General features: G+C 49.2%; 3 protein-coding genes across 4 annotated transcripts; 2 read left to right on the forward strand and 1 right to left on the reverse strand.

Annotated features, from left to right (window-relative positions):
- Positions 1-31: 31 nt before the first annotated feature.
- Positions 32-18,416, forward strand: usp4 (ubiquitin specific peptidase 4 (proto-oncogene)). 2 transcript variants are annotated; one of them, XM_047025124.1, is made up of 22 exons: positions 32-208; positions 1,601-1,728; positions 1,894-2,024; positions 2,153-2,279; positions 2,481-2,626; positions 3,321-3,382; positions 5,126-5,287; positions 5,602-5,719; positions 5,815-5,988; positions 6,126-6,284; positions 6,400-6,624; positions 7,201-7,284; positions 7,510-7,604; positions 7,685-7,867; positions 9,462-9,670; positions 10,148-10,399; positions 11,016-11,086; positions 11,213-11,328; positions 11,752-11,901; positions 14,704-14,807; positions 15,601-15,689; positions 16,029-18,416. In XM_047025124.1, exons 1-22 carry the CDS (start codon positions 57-59, stop codon positions 16,152-16,154), a joined length of 3,063 nt encoding a protein of 1,020 aa, XP_046881080.1. In that variant the 5' UTR covers positions 32-56; the 3' UTR covers positions 16,155-18,416. The 2 variants fall into 2 exon arrangements, with proteins under 2 accessions (XP_046881080.1, XP_046881081.1); XM_047025125.1 differs by lacking the exons at positions 32-208; positions 1,601-1,728; positions 1,894-2,024; positions 2,153-2,279; positions 2,481-2,626 and adding an exon at positions 3,007-3,011.
- A 964-nt stretch (positions 18,417-19,380) lies between these two features.
- Positions 19,381-20,606, reverse strand: gpx1b (glutathione peroxidase 1b). The gene is made up of 2 exons (XM_047025000.1): positions 20,312-20,606; positions 19,381-20,053 (listed from the first exon to the last, which is right to left on the reverse strand). The coding sequence occupies exons 1-2, from the start codon at positions 20,531-20,533 to the stop codon at positions 19,703-19,705; spliced, it is 573 nt and encodes a 190-aa protein (XP_046880956.1). The 5' UTR covers positions 20,534-20,606; the 3' UTR covers positions 19,381-19,702.
- Positions 20,607-20,696: 90 nt separating this feature from the next.
- fancd2 (FA complementation group D2) lies at positions 20,697-22,159 on the forward strand. Its single transcript, XM_047026481.1, has 6 exons — positions 20,697-20,962; positions 21,098-21,205; positions 21,317-21,454; positions 21,536-21,603; positions 21,706-21,812; positions 22,069-22,159. Exons 2-6 carry the CDS (start codon positions 21,142-21,144, stop codon positions 22,157-22,159), a joined length of 468 nt encoding a protein of 155 aa, XP_046882437.1. The 5' UTR covers positions 20,697-20,962; positions 21,098-21,141.
- The last annotated feature ends 215 nt before the right edge of the window (positions 22,160-22,374 follow it).

Below are 22,374 nucleotides of genomic sequence, written 5' to 3' on the forward strand. Positions count from 1 at the left end.
GTGCATCCGCATCTGCTATTCGTACTGCGCGTTCCCGATCCCGGTTTACTCATTTCATGATGGCCGAGGGAGGCGGACCCGAGTCGGGTAACGCGACAGACTCCGATCCGGAGCCGGTAGCCACGCAGATACCGACGCCTTCAACAGAAAGTCAAAAACAGACTATCGGAACACTTCTCAAAACAACTCTTCGAAGGGGCGACGAATGGTAAGATCGGAACGGCAAGTGTTTAGAAATTATAGTTAGCCAGCTAGCTAGGTTGTTAGCTGTCCATGCTAGCGAGCTAACCTTAGCTCACTACGCTGGTACCAGACAGCTCGTTTGCTAGTGCTAGCTAACTTTCCAGCCATAGGGTTGACGTTAAGGGAGGCTACCTAGCGTTAGCTGCTAACCATTCGCTCTGGTGTTATCACTATAGCTAATGCTGGCTAGGTTAGCTAGCTTAGGCCATTCAGAAACGATAAACCGGTTTCCATCGAACAGGAAATGGCTTGATATCAGCAGTTGGACCACATTTCACAGAGACATGCAAACTAACATTAGTACAGTTAGCCAGCTAACGTTAACTGAGCTAGCCTACCCATCTAGCTAGACAACATTAATGGTTAACGGTAAACGAAAACAAAAAAATGGGTTGCTGTATCATTATCTTTAACTACCAAGACAGGACACTATTCACATTCTTGATTTACTGCTACACAATCACAGTCTTTGCTGCCAAAATTACATAAATTAGCTAACAAGCGAGTTACAATATGACGATGATGGTTGAGCCTTAGCAGGCCCCGGTTCAATGTGTAGAACTGCAATGACTGCGACTGAGCTAGCTAGCTGACGAGTGCTTTGTCATTGGAACTGGATAAAGCCCAGGAACGGTTTCCTTGACAGTTAAGTGTTGAGTTTGTCCATAGTTTTGTATAGTCTTCAGCAACATTGTCAAGTACTACTATACAATAAGTCATACTCGTGAATGGAAAGTAGGCGTCGGAATAGACTAATGGGCTAACAAAACACCAACACCCTAGCTAAGTTCAACATGCCTTGATATCAGCAGTTTGTATACATTGTTATGAGGTACTCAACCAAATGGAATTTAAGATTGGTCAACATCATTGGGCCGTATGGCCTAATTTCCACCAGCCCAAGTCGGTGTTAAAGTTACAGTTGCACTGTAAACACTGAAACCCAATTAGTATATGTCTAGTTGCTTAATGGAAAGTTGTGCCATAGAGTTAAGTTTTACTTATGTACGTTGGACTGTAAAATGTTGCTAACAAGCTTATGCTGTGGAGGAGATTCCTTCTTGGGATGAGATTAGGACATCCCAGCTTGCTGTTACTATATCTGCAATGATTACCTACAGCATAAGGCTGTTTGTTCAGGAGGTGTTGCATAATATCTTGGCTGAGTTTTGGAAGACACAACAGTAAAGAAATATTTTGGGTTTTGGACAGCTAACAAAATGTGAGAAGACAGTCTTACTAAGCTTTGTCTTATGTCTACCAGTCCTAGGGTAGGTTTTAGTTTCAGGTATCATTAAAATACACTGTAGCTCATATTTGCCTGGTTTCCCTTATCAAGTCATATGTCTTTTTTCAGGTTCCTGATTGACAGCAGATGGTTTAAACAGTGGAAGAAGTATGTGGGCTTTGACAGCTGGGATATGTACAACGTTGGAGAGCACAGTCTCTATCCAGGACCCATCGACAACTCTGGGTTGTTCTCAGGTAAGGGAGGCACTGGGTTTGGGTTGTACAAAATGTTAAAGGCAGAGTTGGTAATGTTGAGATGCACCTCTTGTCATGTTTGACTTTTCAATCAAGTCCCCTATCAGAAGTGTTATCTTAGTCAGTAGCTGCGTACGCTATGACACTTTCTGTTTTGATTTGCAGACCAAGAGACCCAAATCTTGAAGGAGCACCTAATAGATGAGCTGGATTATGTCCTGGTCCCCACAGAGGCCTGGAACAAGCTGGTCCACTGGTACGGGTGCCTGGAAGACCAGCAGCCCATCGTTAGAAAGGTGTGACTGAAATGAAAAAAGAAAATGAAAAAATACATATGATTTTTTCCTCCCACGATAGACTCTTTGTATTCCACGGACTGTGATCTGTCTGTACTCGTCTCTAAACGGTTACCTTTTTCACCCAGGTGGTGGAACATGGCATGTTTGTGAAGCACTGTAAGGTGGAAGTCTACCTGTTGGAATTAAACCTGTGTGAGAATAACAACATGGACAATGTGGTTACGCGTCACTTCAGCAAAGCCGACACCATAGGTGAGAGAATGCCCGTTGTCACAGGGAAATGTCTGGAAAGATTTCAAATTCACTATTTAAATAATTTTGAGTGTCAGTGTTAATTGTCTGTATATGAACAGCTGGTACTTAATGTTGCAAATCTGTTAACTTCTCCCCCCCCCCCCCCCCCCCACCCACCTGCCTTATTGCATTTATATCTGCCACATTGGCTGCTCTCAGACACCATAGAGAAGGAAATGAGGTTGTTGTTTGAGATCCCGTCCGGGAGCGAGACCCGGCTGTGGAACAAGTACATGAGCAACACGTACGAGCAGCTGAACAAGCCAGACAGCACCGTGCAGGATGCCGGTCTCTTCCAGGGCCAGGTACGGAACACACCCCTCACCCCCCAGGTACAGAACACACCCCTCACCCCCCAGGTACAGAACACACCCCTCACCCCCCAGGTACAGAACACACCCCTCACCCCCCAGGTACAGAACACACACCCCCCCCCCCCAGGTACAGAACACACCCCTCACCCCCCAGGTACAGAACACACCCCTCACTCCCCAGGTACAGAACACATCCCTCACCCCCCAGGTACAGAACACACCCCTCACCCCCCAGGTACAGAACACACCCCTCACCCCCCAGGTACAGAACACATCCCTCACCCCCAGGTACAGAACACACCCCTCCCCCCCAGGTACAGAACACACCCCTCACCCCCCAGGTACAGACACACGCCTCACCCTAACCCAGGGCCAGGTACAGAACCTCACCCCAGACGAGGGTAGACCCTCCAAACTGACCTCCGCCCTGCTGATAACCCTCACACTAACAAACCAAGCTCAGGGTTACAATAGCATTTGTTAATTTCGGGAATGACATCAGACGTTGCTGAGATCTGATTGGCTGGTATGTTTGCTGGGTGTCTGTGTGCCACCAGGCGTCATCACAGACAGACTATTTGAGTATTTGAAACACACAGGAATGTTTGCCAGGGCAGGTTGTGTTTGTTTGATGGGTGGACCAGCTCACCTGACAACGTTCATCTGGCTTGTTGCCCATACATAGGTGCTTGTGATCGAACGCAAGAATGAGGACGGCAGTTGGCCTAGACAAGCTTCCCATCCAAAGTAAGTCTCAATATCACATGGCCTTATTATCAAGCTGGAATTAGGCTCACTAACGACAAAAGGCTCTTCCAATATCAAGGGTTAATGTTAGGGTTAATATCAAGGGTTACTGTTAGGGTTAATATCAAGGGTTACTGTTAGGGTTAATATCAAGGGTTACTGTTAGGGTTAATATCAAGGGTTACTGTTAGGGTTAATATCAAGGGTTACTGTTAGGGTTAATATCAAGGGTTACTGTTAGGGTTAATATCAAGGGTTACTGTTAGGGTTAATATCAAGGGTTACTGTTAGGGTTAATATCAAGGGTTACTGTTAGGGTTAATATCAAGGGTTACTGTTAGGGTTAATATCAAGGGTTACTGTTAGGGTTAATATCAAGGGTTACTGTTAGGGTTAATATCAAGGGTTACTGTTAGGGTTAATATCAAGGGTTACTGTTAGGGTTAATATCAAGGGTTACTGTTAGGGTTAATATCAAGGGTTACTGTTAGGGTTAATATCAAGGGTTACTGTTAGGGTTAATATCAAGGGTTACTGTTAGGGTTAATATCAAGGGTTACTGTTAGGGTTAATATCAAGGGTTACTGTTAGGGTTAATATCAAGGGTTACTGTTAGGGTTAATATCAAGGGTTACTGTTAGGGTTAATATCAAGGGTTACTGTTAGGGTTAATATCAAGGGTTACTGTTAGGGTTAATATCAAGGGTTACTGTTAGGGTTAATATCAAGGGTTACTGTTAGGGTTAATATCAAGGGTTACTGTTAGGGTTAATATCAAGGGTTACTGTTAGGGTTAATATCAAGGGTTACTGTTAGGGTTAATATCAAGGGTTACTGTTAGGGTTAATATCAAGGGTTACTGTTAGGGTTAATATCAAGGGTTACTGTTAGGGTTAATATCAAGGGTTACTGTTAGGGTTAATATCAAGGGTTACTGTTAGGGTTAATATCAAGGGTTACTGTTAGGGTTAATATCAAGGGTTACTGTTAGGGTTAATATCAAGGGTTACTGTTAGGGTTAATATCAAGGGTTACTGTTAGGGTTAATATCAAGGGTTACTGTTAGGGTTAATATCAAGGGTTACTGTTAGGGTTAATATCAAGGGTTACTGTTAGGGTTAATATCAAGGGTTACTGTTAGGGTTAATATCAAGGGTTACTGTTAGGGTTAATATCAAGGGTTACTGTTAGGGTTAATATCAAGGGTTACTGTTAGGGTTAATATCAAGGGTTACTGTTAGGGTTAATATCAAGGGTTACTGTTAGGGTTAATATCAAGGGTTACTGTTAGGGTTAATATCAAGGGTTACTGTTAGGGTTAATATCAAGGGTTACTGTTAGGGTTAATATCAAGGGTTACTGTTAGGGTTAATATCAAGGGTTACTGTTAGGGTTAATATCAAGGGTTACTGTTAGGGTTAATATCAAGGGTTACTGTTAGGGTTAATATCAAGGGTTACTGTTAGGGTTAATATCAAGGGTTACTGTTAGGGTTAATATCAAGGGTTACTGTTAGGGTTAATATCAAGGGTTACTGTTAGGGTTAATATCAAGGCATATCATCCGTATGCTACCACATTCTATGTTCATATAAACTATGGCTACGCCGAGCACAGAATTTGCTCCTAGATATTCAATTCAAGCAACGCTCACCGGCCATACGGTTGAAGGATAAACACTGATATTAAAGTCTTCATCGCAGAGGTTTGATTGTATAACTTGTCTCTGCGTGTTCCCCTCCAGATCTAGTACAGCAACCTCCAGGAATTTCACTACCTCCCCAAAGCTCTCCTCAGCACCCACCTCCTCCACCTCCTCAGCACCCATCTCCTCCACCGTCACTAATGGAGACAGCAGCAGCAGCTCAGGCTACACGCTGAACAACAGCTCCTCCTCTGGAAACAGGCACGGACACTTCACAAGCCTCGTTAGATGCTAAGCTATGCTAACTATTCGCTGAGCATGAGATGCTAAGCTATGCTAGCTAATCGTTAAGCAGGACGCTAAGCTATGCTAGCTGTTTGTTGAGCAGGATGCTTCGTTTACTGTTGGGTTTTTTCCACTGCTAGTAGCTAATCTTACGTTAATCATCCTCAGGCTAAGATTGTGAGCTGGGTCTTGGCTGGAGTTCTTGTTATGGTGTTGAAGTTCTGTGTGTCTTATTGGTTGTTTCTGTGACTGGTCAATCCCTTTGATTGACATCTACTCTCCTCCAATAGATTGGGGGGATACAACTCCTACAGCTCCTCCTACAACTACAGAGAGTCGGCATCCCAACCTGGCTTATGTGGCCTCAGTAACCTAGGCAACACCTGCTTTATGAACTCTGCCCTCCAGGTACAAGCGGTCACACGCAAACACACACACACACACAAACAGACTGACAGAGCGCCGTTCACTTCTAAACCGTGTATTTTCCACCTGCACCACAGTGCCTGAGCAATGCGTCCCCCCTCACTGAATACTTCCTGGACGACCAGTACGAGGCAGAGATCAACCGGGAGAACCCACTTGGGATGAGGGGGGAGATCGCAGAGGCCTACGCAGACCTGGTCAAGCAGATGTGGCTCAGCCGGAGCAGCTACGTAGCCCCCCGCACCTTCAAAGTGAGCCGCCCCACCGCCAGCCCTTGATACCCAGCTGACTTTTTCCCAAGTTCACTTACAATGTTCCTGGTTCCCGTGGTTCTGATTACCCCCCCCCCCCCCCCCCCCCCCCCCCCCCCCTCCGTGTTTTGTGTTAGACCCAGGTGGGGCGCTTCGCCCCCCAGTTTTCGGGCTACCAGCAGCAGGATTCTCAGGAGCTTCTGGCCTTCCTGCTGGATGGCCTCCACGAGGACCTGAACCGTGTCAAGAAGAAGCCTTACCTTGCCCTGAGAGACGCAGAGGGCCGGCCCGACGAGGTGCACACACACACACACACACACACACACACCTGTCCTGGCTACGGAGAGTGTGTGTGCAAGGCTCAGCGTGTGTGTCCTTTACTAGATGGTAACCTGGGTCGTGCTATCTCAGATTGTAGCTAAGGAGGCCTGGAGTAACCACCGGCTGCGGAACGACTCCATCATCGTGGACATCTTTCACGGCCTCTTCAAGTCCACCCTGGTGTGTCCGGAGTGCTCCAAAGTCTCCGTGACCTTTGACCCTTTCTGCTACCTCACGCTGCCTTTGCCCATGAAGAAGGATCGCACCATGGAGGTGTTTCTAGTTCGCTCCGACCCCCAGTCCAGACCTACGCAGGTACGCTCCCATCTCACTGCTGTTCTGGAACATGCCTTTGTTTTGTTCGTTTTTTTTACATGGAAAGGAATCTTAGTAAGTCAACATCTTGTCAGGCATGGCCCCTGAAGACATTTGTCTTGTTTGTGTAAATATGTTATTAATAGCATTAGTGTTGTACATAGGTAGATCATGACAGAGTATTCCTCCTTGGTATGCTGCAGATGGATCTGTAAATGTCCCATGTGTGTGTACCTCAGTATTACATTACATTTACATTACATGTATTCATTTAGCAGATGCTTTTATCTAAAGCGACTTCCAAGAGAGAGCTTTACAAAGTGCATAGGTCACTGATAATAACAACAAGATAGCCCCAAAAACATTGTGGGTAGCCAAAACATGAAGCACACTTTGTAAACAACCAAAAATAAGTGCCAAAGGAAAGAACCATAAGAGCATGTAGTTAAGCAAGTTACAATTAAACAACATGAATCACTATAAGTGCAAGTGTAATTCTGCGTCAATCCCTGAGTAGTCCAGTTAATGTTCTCTCTCTCTCTCTGCCCTCCCCCCATCTCTCCACCTCTCCCCCAGTACCGAGTGGTGGTCCCCAAGCTGGGAGCAGTGACGGACCTGTGCGCAGCTCTGTCCAGGCTCTCTGGCATCCCTGCAGAGAACGTGAGAGCTTTGCCCTTTTCCTGTTGGTCAAATGAACCTGAATGAGCCCTTTTCCTGTTGGTCTAATGAACCTGAATTATTATTAGGACTCCCTCCCCCCCCCCCCCCCCCCCCCCCCCCCCCCCCCCCGAACATCAAGCTCCATTATATCCTGTTTGGGTGAACTATACCTTTTTAGCTGTCACTCAGTAGTTGAGGTGTGAACCGCTTTCCTCGTTTGTCCAGATGGTGGTGGCCGACGTTTACAATCACAGGTTCCACAAGATCTACAGACGAGACGACGGGCTCAACCAGATCATGGAGAAAGATGACATCTTTGTGTAAGCCTCACACACACACACACACAGGAGCTGGTACGTGGTGGTCGTGTGTGTGTATCGTCTGGTGTGGGGTGTTCCAGGTACGAGGTCCAGGAGGAGGACAGTGAGAGGATGAACCTGCCGGTGTACTTCAGGGAGCGCCACTCCAAGCACCCCGGGGGCTCCACGGCCACCATGCTGTTTGGACAGCCGCTGCTCATCACTGTGCCCAGGCACAACCTGGTCGCAGACACTCTCTACGAGAAAGTGCTGGAAAGGATTGGGTGAGTGGGGTGTGTGTGGGGGGTTGTGTTTTATGCGCATTGCTCCGCGTTGTGTTTTATGCGCATTAATCTACGCTTTGGATAAAAGCGTCTGCTAAATGCAAAATGCATAAATGTAAATGTAATACCGTGGAACTTTAGCATATAATCATCACAAATGTAATTAAGTTTACCACATGCTAAGATGACGATTTGGCTAACACTCTCCTTGTTTGGGCTAACACACCCTCTGCCATAGTGGGTCTCCACCCTGGTCCTCAGGGACCCCCCTGTCCTGCATGGTCTAGATGTTTCCTTGCTCCAACACACCTGCTTCTAAGAACATGTCATTACCAGGCTTCTGCTGAGCTTGATAACGACCCATTCATTTGAACCAGGTGTGTTGGAGCAGGGAGACATGCAGGACAGGGGGTCCCTGAGGAGGTGGCTAACCCCCCGTGCTCCCCTATGTGGCTAACCCCCTGTGCTCCCTGATGTGGCTAACTCCCTGTGCTCCCCGATGTGGCTAACCCCCTGTGCTCCCCGATGTGGCTAACTCCCTGTGCTCCCCGATGTGGCTAACCCCCTGTGCCCTCCGATGTGGCTAACCCCCTGTGCTCCCCGATGTGGCTAACCCCCTGTGCTACCCGATGTGGCTATAACCCCCTGTGCTACCCGATGTGGCTATAACCCCCTGTGCTTCCCGATGTGGCTAACCCTGTGCTTCCCGATGTGGCTAACCCCCTGTGCTCCCCGATGTGGCTAACCCCCTGTGCTCCCCGATGTGGTTAACCCCCTGTGCTTCCCGATGTGGCTAACCCCCTGTGCTTCCCGATGTGGCTAACCCCCTGTGCTCCCCGATGTGGCTAACCCCCTGTGCTCCACGATGTGGCTAACCCCCTGCTACCCGATGTGGCTAACCCCCTGCTTCCCGATGTGGCTAACACCCTGTGCTCCCCGATGTGGCTAACCCCCTGTGCTCCACGATGTGGCTAACCCCCTGTGCTCCACGATGTGGCTAACCCCCTGCTACCCGATGTGGCTAACCCCCTGCTTCCCGATGTGGCTAACACCCTGTGCTCCCCGATGTGGCTAACACCCTGTGCTCCCCGATGTGGCTAACCCCCTGTGCTTCCCGATGTGGCTAACCCCCTGTGCTCCCCGATGTGGCTAACCCCCTGCTACCCGATGTGGCTAACCCCCTGCTTCCCGATGTGGCTAACCCCCTGTGCTTCCCAATGTGGCTAACCCCCTGTGCTCCCCGATGTGGCTAACCCCCTGTGCTCCACGATGTGGCTAACCCCCTGCTTCCCGATGTGGCTAACACCCTGTGCTCCCCGATGTGGCTAACACCCTGTGCTCCCCGATGTGGCTAACCCCCTGTGCTTCCCGATGTGGCTAACCCCCTGTGCTCCCCGATGTGGCTAACCCCCTGCTACCCGATGTGGCTAACCCCCTGTGCTACCCGATGTGGCTAACCCCCTGTGCTCCCTGATGTGGCTATAACCCCCTGTGCTCCCCGATGTTGCTAACCCCCTGTGCTCCCTGATGTGGCTAACCCCCTGTGCTCCCCGATGTGGCTAACCCCCTGCTCCCTGTCCTCCTCCGTCCCCAGGCGCTACGTGAAGCGCGTGGCGAGCCCCGGTGGCGAGACACGGGCCTCGGCCTCCGCCAGCTGCAGCCAGGCCTCGGAGTGCTCCACGGTGGCCACGGCGACGTCCAATCACAACGCGGGGCCGGCCAAGTGCGGCAGCCCACCGTCTGGCTCCAGCAACGGCAGCAGCCACGCAGGGACCTGCAACGGACCCAACGGAGTGTGTGAGGGTGAGCTCCACGCCTCCAAACATGCAGGCTTCCAGCCGCTGGCCTGCATGTCTTAGATGTTTCTCTGCTCCCAAACACTCCTGATTCAGACGGATGGGTCGTTATTAAGCTCTGCTGAAACCCCGATAACCACACGTTCTTTTTGACCTGCTGTGTGGGAGGAGGGAACAGGCAGGAGGGTGGGTCCTGAGGACCAGGGAGTTCTAGATGTGTCCTGGCTCCTGCTCATCTGCTTCTAATGAGTGGTCCTCATCAGGCTTCTGCAGAGCTCTTATAACGACCCAACACTAGCAGCCGGGGACCTCATACCTCGCTTCTGATAGGCTCAGTCCGTTATTTCCTGTCGCATTTGAGGTCCTGAATATCAGGCCAATAGCAAGACCACCACAGCCTTAGAAAGATATTGTAAATCAAAGCCACGCCCTACATGCTACGACCCAGCGTGTCTCATCCGAATGCGGTCGTCACGGTTTCCAGGTGAGGAGGAGGCCATGGAGCACCAGGTGAGCCCCGAGCCGGAGAACGGCCAATCGGAGGAGGGCGAGGAAGAGGAGGAGGAGGAGGAGGAAGGGGGGGCGTCGGACGTGGAGAACGGGCCGAAGAGCGGTGGGAAGAAGCGTCCGTCCAGCAGCCGGCCTCCCAGACTCTTCACCTTCAGCATGGTCAACTCCTACGGCACCGCCAACATCAGCCCCCTGCCTTGCGACGGCAACGTCCTCAAACTCAACAGTCAGTATTCACACAGCCTTGGCTGGGTTTGGAGTTTTTCACAGAGGCTTGATTAGCGTGTGAAGCGTTTTTGTTGTTGTTGTTGTTAGGGATGCTCACTTTGAAGAAAATTAATTGACGATAACCGACGCTCGTTAACGACCATTAACCGTTAAACGACAAGATAAGTGTCCAAAAAATTATACCAATACAATAAATAAATAAAATCCCCAAAAAGGGGTTTGATTATTAAACAGCAGCATAAATGACAACAAAACAAAATCCCATAGAATCCAGAGCGCTGGCTGTACCTACAGGATTGGTGGCTATAACAACATGGAAGTACAGTCAGTTATTTTGCTGCTGCTTAACAACGAAAACAGAGATTGCCAAAGTAGCAGAAAGTCGATATAGATTTGTCGCTAGATGCGACTTCCTTGTCCCTAGAGAATGTGAAAAGTTGCTTAATCTAGAAGCATCGTCGCTAAATTGGCAACACTGTATAACCAATATTATTAACCGGTAAACAATCGTATTGTTGGTTAATGGGTACATGGTTAATTCTGAGCATCCCTAGTTGTTAAGTGAACGTTCAGCTCGTTGCTCGAGAATTTCATCTAGCTTTTTGTCTCCGCAGCACATTCCACCGTGGCAATAGACTGGGACTCGGACACCAAGAAACTGTGTTACGACGACAGAGAGGAAGAAGTCAGTACTTCAACTTGTGCATGTGTGTGTATGTGTTTCTGATATATGTGTGTGTGTGTATATGTGTTTCTGACGTGTGTGTTTCTGACTGTGTTTCTGATGTGTGTGTGTGTGTTGCGTACGCAGGCTTATGAGAAGCACGACAGCATGCTGCAGCTGCAGAAGAAGAAGGCCAGCGTGGCTCTGAGAGAGTGCATTGAGCTCTTCACCACCATGGAGACGCTGGGGGAGCATGACCCCTGGTACCACCCGCCTCCTGCCTGGCCTTTTCATGAGCCTGGGTTCAAATCCCCCCCGTGCCCTCCTACCAGCCTGTAACCTCCTGCCTGGGGTCTTGTGCCAGGGTTCATTATACATGAAAAGGGCCAATTCATCCCTCCCACTTTGCATGATTTAACAGCCGCATCCTCAGTTATTAATAAAACTGTCCCACCCACATTTGAGAACAGACGTACACCCATGTTCAAATCCCTCTAAGAAAACATCCTTAACTAGAGGGATCTTGTAGATGCTAGTTTGGACTTAAAGTGAGGCTATTTGCATCTAGAAGATTGACACAACAGACCCCCTAACTGTTCTTGGTATTGTAATCCCATAACAGTTTTGATTCTTCAACTTAATTCCTGTGTTGCTCCAGCCGTGTAACAGCCTACCTGTCCACACAGGTACTGTCCCACCTGTAAGAAACACCAACAGGCCACCAAGAAGTTTGACCTGTGGTCGCTGCCTCGCATCCTGGTGGTCCACCTGAAACGCTTCTCCTACAACCGCTGCTGGAGAGACAAGCTGGACACCGTGGTGGACTTCCCTGTCAGGTACACCAGCCACGTCACACCGGGGCCCGGGTTCGATTTCAGCCTGGGCTGTTTCCTACCTGTCCTCCCTCTCCCCTGTCCTCCCTCTCCCCTGTCTTCCCTCTCCCCTGTCCTCCCTCTCCCCTGTCCTCCCTCCCTCTCCCCTGTCCTCCCTCTCCCCTGTCCTCCCTCTCCCCTGTCCTCCCTCTCCCCTGTCCTCCCTGTCCTCCCTCTCCCCTGTCCTCCCTCTCCCCTGTCCTCCCTCTCCCCTGTCCTCCCTCTCCCCTGTCCTCCCTCCCTCGCCCCTGTCCTCCCTCTCCCCTGTCCTCCCTCGCCCCTGTCCTCCCTCCCTCTCCCCTGTCCTCCCTCTCCCCTGTCCTCCCTCTCCCCTGTCCTCCCTCCCTCTCCCCTGTCCTCCCTCCCTCTCCCCTGTCCTCCCTCCCTCTCCCCTGTCCTCCCTCTCCCCTGTCCTCTCTCTCCCCTGTCCTCCCTCTCCCCTGTCCTCCCTCTCCCCTGTCCTCCCTCTCCCCTGTCCTCCCTCTCCCCTGTCCTCCCTCTCCCCTGTCCTCCCTCCCTCGCCCCTGTCCTCCCTCTCCCCTGTCCTCCCTCTCCCCTGTCCTCCCTCTCCCCTGTCCTCCCTCTCCCCTGTCCTCCCTCTCCCCTGTCCTCCCTCTCCCCTGTCCTCCCTCTCCCCTGTCCTCCCTCTCCCCTGTCCTCCCTCCCTCTCCCCTGTCCTCCCTCTCCCCTGTCCCCCTCTCCCCTGTCCTCCCTCTCCCCTGTCCTCCCTCTCCCCTGTCCTCCCTCTCCCCTGTCCTCCCTCCCTCGCCCCTGTCCTCCCTCTCCCCTGTCCTCCCTCTCCCCTGTCCCCCTCGCCCCTGTCCTCCCTCTCCCCTGTCCTCCCTCTCCCCTGCCCTCCCTCTCCCCTGTCCTCCCTCTCCCCTGTCCTCCCTCTCCCCTGTCCTCCCTCTCCCCTGTCCCCCTCTCCCCTGTCCTCCCTCCCTCTCCCCTGTCCTCCCTCCCTCTCCCCTGTCCCCCTCTCCCCTGTCCTCCCTCTCCCCTGTCCTCCCTCTCCCCTTTCCCCCTCTCCCCTGTCCTCCCTCTCCCCTGTCCCCCTCGCCCCTGTCCTCCCTCTCCCCTGTCCTCCCTCTCCCCTGCCCTCCCTCTCCCCTGTCCTCCCTCTCCCCTGTCCTCCCTCTCCCCTGCCCTCCCTCTCCCCTGTCCTCCCTCTCCCCTGTCCTCCCTCTCCCCTGTCCTCCCTCTCCCCTGTCCCCCTCTCCCCTGTCCTCCCTCCCTCTCCCCTGTCCTCCCTCTCCCCTGTCCCCCTCTCCCCTGTCCTCCCTCTCCCCTGTCCTCCCTCTCCCCTGTCCCCCTCTCCCCTGTCCTCCCTCTCCCCTGTCCCCCTCTCCCCTGTCCCCCTCTCCCCTGTCCTCCCTCCCTCTCCCCTGTCCTCCCTCTCCCCTGTCCTCCCTCTCCCCTGTCCTCCCTCTCCCCTGTCCTCCCTCTCCCCTGTCCTCCCTCTCCCCTGTCCTCCCTCTCCCCTGTCCCCCTCTCCCCTGTCCTCCCTCTCCCCTGTCCCCCTGTCCTCCCTCTCCCCTGTCCTCCCTCTCCCCTGTCCTCCCTCTCCCCTGTCCTCCCTCTCCCCTGTCCTCCCTCTCCCCTGTCCCCCTCTCCCCTGTCCCCCTCTCCCCTGTCCTCCCTCCCTCTCCCCTGTCCTCCCTCCCTCTCCCCTGTCCTCCCTCTCCCCTGTCCTCCCTCTCCCCTGTCCTCCCTCTCCCCTGTCCTCCCTCTCCCCTGTCCTCCCTCCCTCTCCCCTGTCCTCCCTCTCCCCTGTCCTCCCTCTCCCCTGTCCTCCCTCTCCCCTGTCTTCCCTCTCCCCTGTCCTCCCTCTCCCCTGTCCTCTCTCTCCCCTGTCTCCCCTCTCCCTGTCCTCCCTCTCCCCTGTCAGTCTACTACACAACATCACAAAGAAGCAGAAGTGCCAGGACCTTTTAAAATCCCCAAAGCTGGATATAACTAATCCTTTTTTCTAAATCATACCTTTTTTGAAATACTTATTCCAAAATTAAGATTTATTTAAAGGGAATGTATGATCGGTCTGGACTTGACAGTGCAATTTTTACGAGGCTAAGTAGTAGCAGGATCCATACTTTGGAAGGAGCTCATTTGCATTGTTTGAACTGTAGTTTTATTTCCTCTGTTTTAGAAGGAAGTCTCACTTCTCTCACCTGTAAGCACTGAGGCTAAACATGTAACTCTAGAATGACACAGCACAATGGCTGCTTTGAATAGTCAATGTGCTTTCACGGTGTCATCTCACCTGACACAAAAGCTCCTTACAGTCAGTAATGAGTGTTTCTTTGGTATGTGGTAGATGGAACGTGCAGTGGTATGAAAAGTGTGTGTGTGTGTTTGTATGTAAAACTGTGTGTAACCCTGTCAGACCTTGTTCCCTGACCCCTCATGAGTCACACTACCCAGCAGGAACTAGGAGGCTGTAATATGCTAGCTGTAATATGCTAGCTGTATTATGCTAGCTGTATTATGCTAGCTGTATTATGCTAGCTGTATTATGCTAGCTGTATTATGCTAGCTGCGTCCAGCATCTTGGTTGTGACTCATGCTTACTGAGCAGGAGGAAAGCACAACGCCTTCTTTGTTCTCTGTCTCCTTCAACATCACCTGTCAGTCCTGGGATAAGAACTACACACCCAGGTTTATGCTTAACGACCTACAGTTGTGCCAAGCAAGTGTCTGTATTTTAGAGATTAAACAGAATACTGTTTCCTTGTGCGTCTGACTGACTGTTTGCTTGTTTGCCCGTAGGGACCTGAACATGTCTGAGTTTGTGTGCGATCCCAAGGCCGGCCCCTACATCTATGACCTCATCGCTGTCTCGAACCACTATGGAGGAATGGGCGGAGGCCACTGTGAGTAAATGACACTGGCGGCTGTGGTTGGAGTAAGATTGAACTGGGTGGCCTGGTAGCTCACCAGATTAGTGCCTATACCTTGTAGAATGAGACCTCACTGCGTGCCATGTAGGCTGAGGCCTCACTGCGTGCCATGTAGGCTGAGGCCTCACTGCGTGCCATGTAGGCTGAGGCCTTACCACAGCGGCCTGGGTTCAAATCCGGCCTGGGCTCTTTCCTGCATGCCTTCCCCTCTCTCCTTGTCTCTCTAGTATCTATTTCTCTCCCTGCCTTTCCTGTCACAGTTCACGTAACTGTTATAGAAATATTGCTCTGGATAAGAGCATCTGCTAAATGGCTAAATGTAGAAATAGCATCCTCAAAGTTAGACATGTTTATCTGCTGTTTATCACACCTGATTCAAATGAAGGGTCGTTATCAGGCTTCTGCTGAGCTTGATAACGACCCTTCATTTGAATCAGGTGTGTTGGAGCAGATAAACATCTCCAACTTTCAGGACAGTGGGCCCTGAGGACCAGGGTTGAAGATCTCCGATAGTGTTTATGTTAACAACAGAATCTGGCATGATCACGTCCAGTAAGGTGAGCTCAAAGCTGTATTCCACACCATGTGCGGAAACCCTCAGAACTTTACAGTCCAACATGTAATGTTGCTCAGCAAAATATTGGGTAATCCAGTTCTGTAAATTAACACATTCCTCCAGAGGAGATCCTTAGCTGACCTAAAAAAACCCTGCCACAAGGTACGTGTTGGAAAGCGTTGAGCTGAAATGTTCTTTCTCTGCCAACAGACACGGCCTACGGCAAGAACAAAGCGGACGGCAAGTGGCACTACTTTGACGACAGCAGTGTGTCTGCTGCATCGGAGGACCAGATAGTGGTAAGATCACCTCCACACCTCCCTCTTCAACAGCCACGTTCATCTTCTCTGACCCATCATGTCATTTTGACATTGTTTAATGTGATGTTGAACTCCTAACTTTACAGACTTCTTCAGCTTTACAGGACAAGCATGTCTGCACACACAAGGAGTTTGACTCTGGTTTTTACATGTACTCACACAGAAGTAAACGGTTATTATTAGCAGTAACAAGTAGTTATTAAATGCTTGTGTCTTTAGCATGGTGATGTCAGTGGTGGTTTCCTGCCAGCACTGGTGTGGTGTCTCGGTGTAACCGGATCCTTCCTGGTGACACAGCCGTCTCATCTTTCCCCTCAGACAAAAGCTGCTTACGTGCTCTTCTACCAGCGGCGTGATGCAGGCGACGCCCCCCTAAAGCCGGCCTCCCCCGCTCTGGGGGGCGCTGGCCCCGAAGCAGCCGACTATCACATGGACACCAACTGAGCGTGCGGCGCTGGGGCCGGCGGCGGCGTGACATGCACTGAAGCAAACGACGACGACACGACAAGAGACACGTTGACACACACACACACACCCAAGCTTCTTCAGTGACAGTGAGACTGCAGAGTCAATATTATTATTATTATTATTCCTTCTCACACACCCTGCACCCCTGTGTTTTGTTTTGATGATCTTATATACATCGTCACGGAGATGGGAACGCCTTGTCTGTCAGATGAGCAACTTAAGAGACTTCCTCCTGGAGCTGCTGATGTTGGGGGGAGGGGGGGGGAACAACTGAGAGGAGTATAGAAGAAGGTGGAGTATCCTCTCACTGGACACATGAGAATGTTAGAAGTGACCTAAAATGCATAGTGATTTAACGCAGACTTTTCTGTTTTACCCGCTAGAAAAGTTCGAAAATAAAAAAAGCCAAATTTTGTTTTCAACCAAAGCGTTCCAAATTATACATGGAAAGGGAATGTACCAACTCTCTTTGTGTGAGGCTGGAGGGTCGGGATGAGAGAAAGGTCATGTTTGTTAGCCTTTCAGGTTTTGGAGAATTTATGCAAACATGCTCGTAACATTGCGATGAGCTCAGGGGTCAGCACGTGGCTCTGACTGACGGGTGACCTTAACCAGACGCGTGGAGATTTGATCTAGTCAGCTCGAGGTGTCTCAGCTCGCTGCAGACACACTCCTATTGGTCTAAGAGATGGTGTGTTGCTGTGTCCAGGTTGTTTTGTCTGTGTGAACTCCCTTCCTCCCCCTCTCTCACCACCCCACCCCTTCCTCCCCCTCTCTCACCCCCCCCCCCCTCGTTTACTGACCCTTGGGTTATCTACAGATGGAGAGCTTTCACTCCCCCCCCCCCCCCCCCCCCCAGCCGATCGACGGCTCGTTATTAAGCCTAGCATGCTAGCTAGCTCCTGTTTCTTTCATACACCCTGACTCAAGGGGAAATAATCCAGTTAACAAAAAACGTCTCTTGACACATACACACACACACACTCACACACACACTGCTACAGCGGCCTTTGGTTTTGCAACCTGTTTGAAGAGGAGGAACTTTTAGTTGTCACAGGATTTCATGGTTAAAACCTTTTTTGTTTTGTTTGCATTTGGAAAGTGTGAATATGTGGGATGTATGATAAGGCCATAGCATAGAGATCTCACAGCTATTGGTTGAAAGCTCGACTTCATTGCTACCCCCTGGCACACGTGCAGATGGCTTATATTGTACAGTGTTGCAGCTCTGCATTCGTATGGCTGTTTTCAATATCTACAAAAGCACGTGGAGTGAAGTTGACTTCAGACCAGTAAAGAAAGTGGTGCTTGAATTTAGTTTTTTTACTTGAACCTGCTGACGATCAACAATAAGCAATCTTATGTCATCAATAGGAATGGGAGAGCAGTGAGTGAATGATCTGTGTGTTTTGGTGGGCACAGGCACCTGCTGTCCAGCTTTTAGTCTTTTTCCAAATGACTTGGCCAACGAAATCGCTATTGAAAATAAAATGTTATAGATAAGTCTTGTTTGTCAATGGCAACATTCAGTTAGAGTAACGAGTAATACAAACAAGTTAAACAAATGATTTTGTTGCTATGTGCTGTAGCTTGGTACTCCATACAAAGCTGGCTGATGCCAGCTACATGTGTTGTTTGAGAAGAAGGCTGTTGGTGACATGGCCATAATACAGTAGAATATTCGTCAGCAGCTAGTGTCTCTACAATCACCAACCCCAGATTCAGTAGCCAATAGTCTTGTGAGAACATAACCATTGACACCTTCTATGGATAAAAAAAAAAGATGAAGTTAATGCACCTTGGCTTTTGTCTTGTGCTTTTCCCATGTGTCACTGCAGCATGGTCAGAGAGAGGTCTGTCACACGACACACCCCTCTAACGACGCGGCCCATCTGAGATGAGAACTTTGATTACTATAACCATATTTATGCCAATGAATAGAAAAGCTTTATATTATCTCTGTAATATTCCGCTAGAGTCAGTGAAAAACAACAAAAAAACATTCAGCTGTCCAAAAACATATCTACATTTTTCTTTAAATCATGAGCGACTTCTACACTTCAGTTTAAGTTTGCTGTTAAAAATATTTATTAGATGTAAATAATCACAATATTTGAGATAGATACATAACTCTGTCCTTATATTTATCATATTGCCCATATCTGCAATATTTGTTTTTAATGGGAAGTTATTTGGATTGAAAATACAATAAAGATTGGAAGGCTTAAAAGGATGTTTGGACACATGTTTGGACGTTTCTTTTGGAAGAGATTGATAATGGAGAAAAAAAAACTAAAGGACAATACAGTAAGTATCTTCGATGTACAAAGCCATCTGAACAAGCCTGAAACTTAAATATGGCTCATGTGTAGTTTTACAGCACCTGCTTGGAAGTATATTGAGGTGTATTGCTTTATATCAGTACCATTGTGAAATCACCTTTGTTTTCAATTATGAAACATTACATCCTCTTTCCAAAAAGTACTGAATCACTCTGCAAACTGTTGGCTTTCACTTCCTCAATAACCTTTTGCTCCCATAGATAAGACATTTCGTAACGTCCTCAAGCTGTGACTGAACATCCTGGGTTCTATTCGGGCCTGGTCTCGCTCCTTGGCCAGCTGACAAATCACCAACCACGAATGAAGACCGTCAAGCCGACGACCCCGCAACAAGGACTCAGCATGTTTGTGGGACCTTGGTCGTGGTACATGACTAAACTGTTCAGAAAACATTGGTTTATTGGCCCAAATGAGCCAATTCCGAACTGTGCAACTTGAAGAGCAACAGTTAAATTAAGTTTTTTTTTTTATCAAGGAACGGAGAAATACGGCTTCTCACCGTGACTTGCACGCGCTAAGCTGTTTGCAATTCTTGGAAAGTCCCATCCCCACCCCCTCCTGAAACCATTCGATCATGTTCCCAGCATACCTTGCTCACACCAGTTCAGTCTACGGCAGTGGTTCTCAAACTTGTCCTCAAGTACCACCTTTCCTGCATGTTTTAGATGTTTCCCTGCTCCAACACACCTGATTCAAAATGGTCGTTACCAGGCTTTTAGAGCTAGATAACGACCTATTTATTTGAATCAGGTGTGTTGGAGCAGGGACACATCTAAATCATGCATGACAGGTGCTAGACTACTTGAGGACAGGTTTGAAAACCACTCTACGGCACTTCAAAAAAGAGGCCAAACACCACGTTCATTCAACCATTTATTTGTCATTTACATGATGCCTTATGCTTTTCGTGGACACAGTACAACTGTAATGCGAAGGCCTTTACATTTCATCAGAGATCCCTCTCAATACATTTGGTTTCAAAGGATGTCTTCATACAGTAAATGTCCCACATACAGAAGCACAGGTGGTCAGAAAGCATAAGTCATCGTCATTGATAGTTTGGACGGTAGAAAACACACCATCTACTCTGATGGATATAAATGAATGTTCCCATTTAATGTGTCGCTAAACGTCCCTAAATGTGAACAACACAGCTTCTGCGTGAACAAGACTAGGGACTCTTTAATTAGCAAGGTTAAGGAGCTTCTTGATGTCGCCCTCAATGTTGCTGGTTAGGAACCTCCGGCTGTACCTCTTGAAAGGTTCTCCGTCAGGGCCGATGAGAAACTTCTCGAAGTTCCAGGCGACATCGTTCCTGCAGACGGGACTCCAGATGATGCACTTGGGGTCTCCCATGAGGGACATGGGATCGTCGCTAGGGAACTGCAGTTTCTCCTTCAGGAACTGGAACAGGGGGTCGGCGTCCTTTCCGTTCACGTCTACCTTCCCCAGGAGCTGGAACTTTGGCTCAAAGCCATTTCCAGGACGGACGTACTTCAAGGACAAAAGGATCTCTTCGTTGTTACAGTTTTCCTACGAAAAGAAGCAATAGTAGTTAGCTGTGGGCTCATGATAATGGCTTGATAAAAAAAGAGGCAAAAGTTATAGGCTAATAATAAGTAAATGACTACGCGGTTCTACAATACACAAAGGGAACATATTGTTTTACTAGCTTTCAGAGCAGTGGCAATAGCCTATATTTCTCCATAAAGTTCAAAGTATGCAGGTGTTGAGGAAGTATGTCGGCTCAGTCGCACCTGTACCGCAGCCTACATTCTCTTCTCCTCTTACCTGATGTCCGAATTGATTGCAGGGCACTCCCAGAATCACAAGCCCCTTGCCGGCGTACCGATCATGGAGCTCGTTCATCTGGGTGTAATCCCTGGAGGTCGTACCTCAGAGGGAAGCGACGTTCTCGATAAGCACCACCTTGCCCTGGAGAGAGGAGAAATTGAACAGTTCTCCTGTTAAGAGCTTCGCCGTCATCTCGTAGAATTTCTTTGAGGCAGCCATGAATAGTTTCTTCTCAGGAAATACCGTTAGCTTGATACTGTAGCTTACAATGGGAAGGAACGAAGGGGGAGCCAGACTTTATACTGTTGCGCACAAGGAAATGTTAATGTATTTAGGGACCGTCTAAAAACACTGTACATCTTTGCAAAATAATTTATTGAGCTACTTCCACCTATTGAGTCTCATCAATTATGGGCTAATTAGTAGAATTACTTGTATATAGACTGATTATGTGTGAAACTCATGTTTTATAAAGTTTCGCTCTCTGTACAGTTGGTAGTTGTCTTGAGATCCCTTACTTCATTACAAAACATTGGCGCGAAAGTTACTGTTTTGGTTACGCTTGCACTGGTGGCTGAGTGATCTCCTTGGATGTTACTAGTAGTGCTAGTTTTACCAATCTTTGAGATTCGCGTGACTCCGAAACAGGTAGAGATTAATTTATGTATCTATTCACATGTAATAGAATACCCAGCTACCTTGTTGTCATTTTGCTGTGACATAGCCACTCGCATTGCTAGCGACTAACGCGTTAGCACTAAACGTTGTTTCCTTCACTTCCAGATTAATTAAACCACTGACAACATCCCAGACTCCTTGCAGTTAAGATGCACAGGAAGAAACGTTCCTCCGTGGATAAAGATGAAACTGCTGCATCAACTGACGCATCAAGTAACAACAATGTTTTGATTACGCTTAGCTAATTTAGGGCACAAGACAAGGTGAGGGTCACTTATTCAGCGCATTCCGTAACTGTCTCCTAAACTGCATGCTCGCTTTCAGAGTTCAAGAAAAGCCGGATAACAGGGCGTCAGTCCTCCAAGACCAGTGTTCAACACGACAACAACGAGACGGTGTTTATCCAGTTCCTACAGGCTGCAGGTGTTTCTCTGAGCCAGGGTAGCGCATCCAATGAACTGGGTAAGCATGGCAACCTCAGTATCAATAGAACATGACAGATGCTACCGATATTACATTGATGGACAATATCTGTTCCCCAAGCTGTGGACCAAGTTGTTTTCCATAAAAGATTGCAACAACAGCTGCGCAAGAGTCCGAGATACCCAGAAGTGAGTGTTTTCTTCAACTGCTAACTACTAGACAAACGCATTTGCAGTTTTATCATAACAGCATAGAATAACCGAGCAATGTATGACCCACTCGTCCGACAGATTGTCAAGGAGTTCATCACGGGGCTGGAAGCCCACATCGAAGACCCCGCAAGATTTAAGAACTGTCTCCTGCCGTGTGTTCCGCGTCAGGCGGACGGAGCATCAAGGTAGAAATTATTTACGTTCAACAGACACTCGGGTACAAAAACACAGACATCCCAAATCATCGAAGGAGGGTGTGCGTGGCTGGAGGGGGAAGTAACCTCCCAGAAGTGAGTTCTTGCAGGTTGGGATGTCTGAACACGCAGCTAAGATACTTTACTGGCATCCAGTTTTGAACAACAGCTTATAGCCATTGTTTTTGTGTATAATGTGGGAGTGTTGGTCGGTAACTGACAGCTTGTGTGCTTGTGTCTGGTACAGCTGCCTCAGCTCGTTCCAGGAGAGTCTCATCCGTCTGCTGCTGGGAGTGGAGATGCTTCAGGTAGGACAGCCCTTTGAGGGGGCCCTCTGAGGGGGGGGCCTCTGAGGGGGCCCTCTGAGGGGGGGGGGCCTCTGAGGGGGCCCTCTGAGGGGGGCCTCTGAGGGGGCCCTGTGAGGGGGCCCAGTGAGGAGGAGGCCCTCTGAGGAGGCAGAGAGGTGAGGTATAAAAGCACAGGCCTGGGCTGCGTTTCCCAAAGCGTCGTAAGCCTAAGTTGATCGTAGAATCCATCGTACGACGAATCTTAG

Source organism: Hypomesus transpacificus, chromosome 9 (assembly GCF_021917145.1).
Source record: "Hypomesus transpacificus isolate Combined female chromosome 9, fHypTra1, whole genome shotgun sequence".
Taxonomy (NCBI): Eukaryota; Metazoa; Chordata; class Actinopteri; order Osmeriformes; family Osmeridae; genus Hypomesus; species Hypomesus transpacificus.

Excerpts from the sequence above, each read along its gene's own strand:
- usp4 (XM_047025124.1), top strand. The coding sequence starts at position 57 with ATGATGGCCGAGGGAGGCGGACCCGAGTCGGGTAACGCGACAGACTCC. Across the intron at positions 3,383-5,125 it reads AGACAAGCTTCCCATCCAAA|ATCTAGTACAGCAACCTCCA; the intron begins GTAAGTCTCAAT and ends GTTCCCCTCCAG. Across the intron at positions 11,902-14,703 it reads GTGGTGGACTTCCCTGTCAG|GGACCTGAACATGTCTGAGT; the intron begins GTACACCAGCCA and ends GTTTGCCCGTAG.
- fancd2 (XM_047026481.1), top strand. The coding sequence starts at position 21,142 with ATGCACAGGAAGAAACGTTCCTCCGTGGATAAAGATGAAACTGCTGCA. Across the intron at positions 21,455-21,535 it reads TAGCGCATCCAATGAACTGG|CTGTGGACCAAGTTGTTTTC; the intron begins GTAAGCATGGCA and ends CTGTTCCCCAAG. Across the intron at positions 21,604-21,705 it reads AGAGTCCGAGATACCCAGAA|ATTGTCAAGGAGTTCATCAC; the intron begins GTGAGTGTTTTC and ends CTCGTCCGACAG.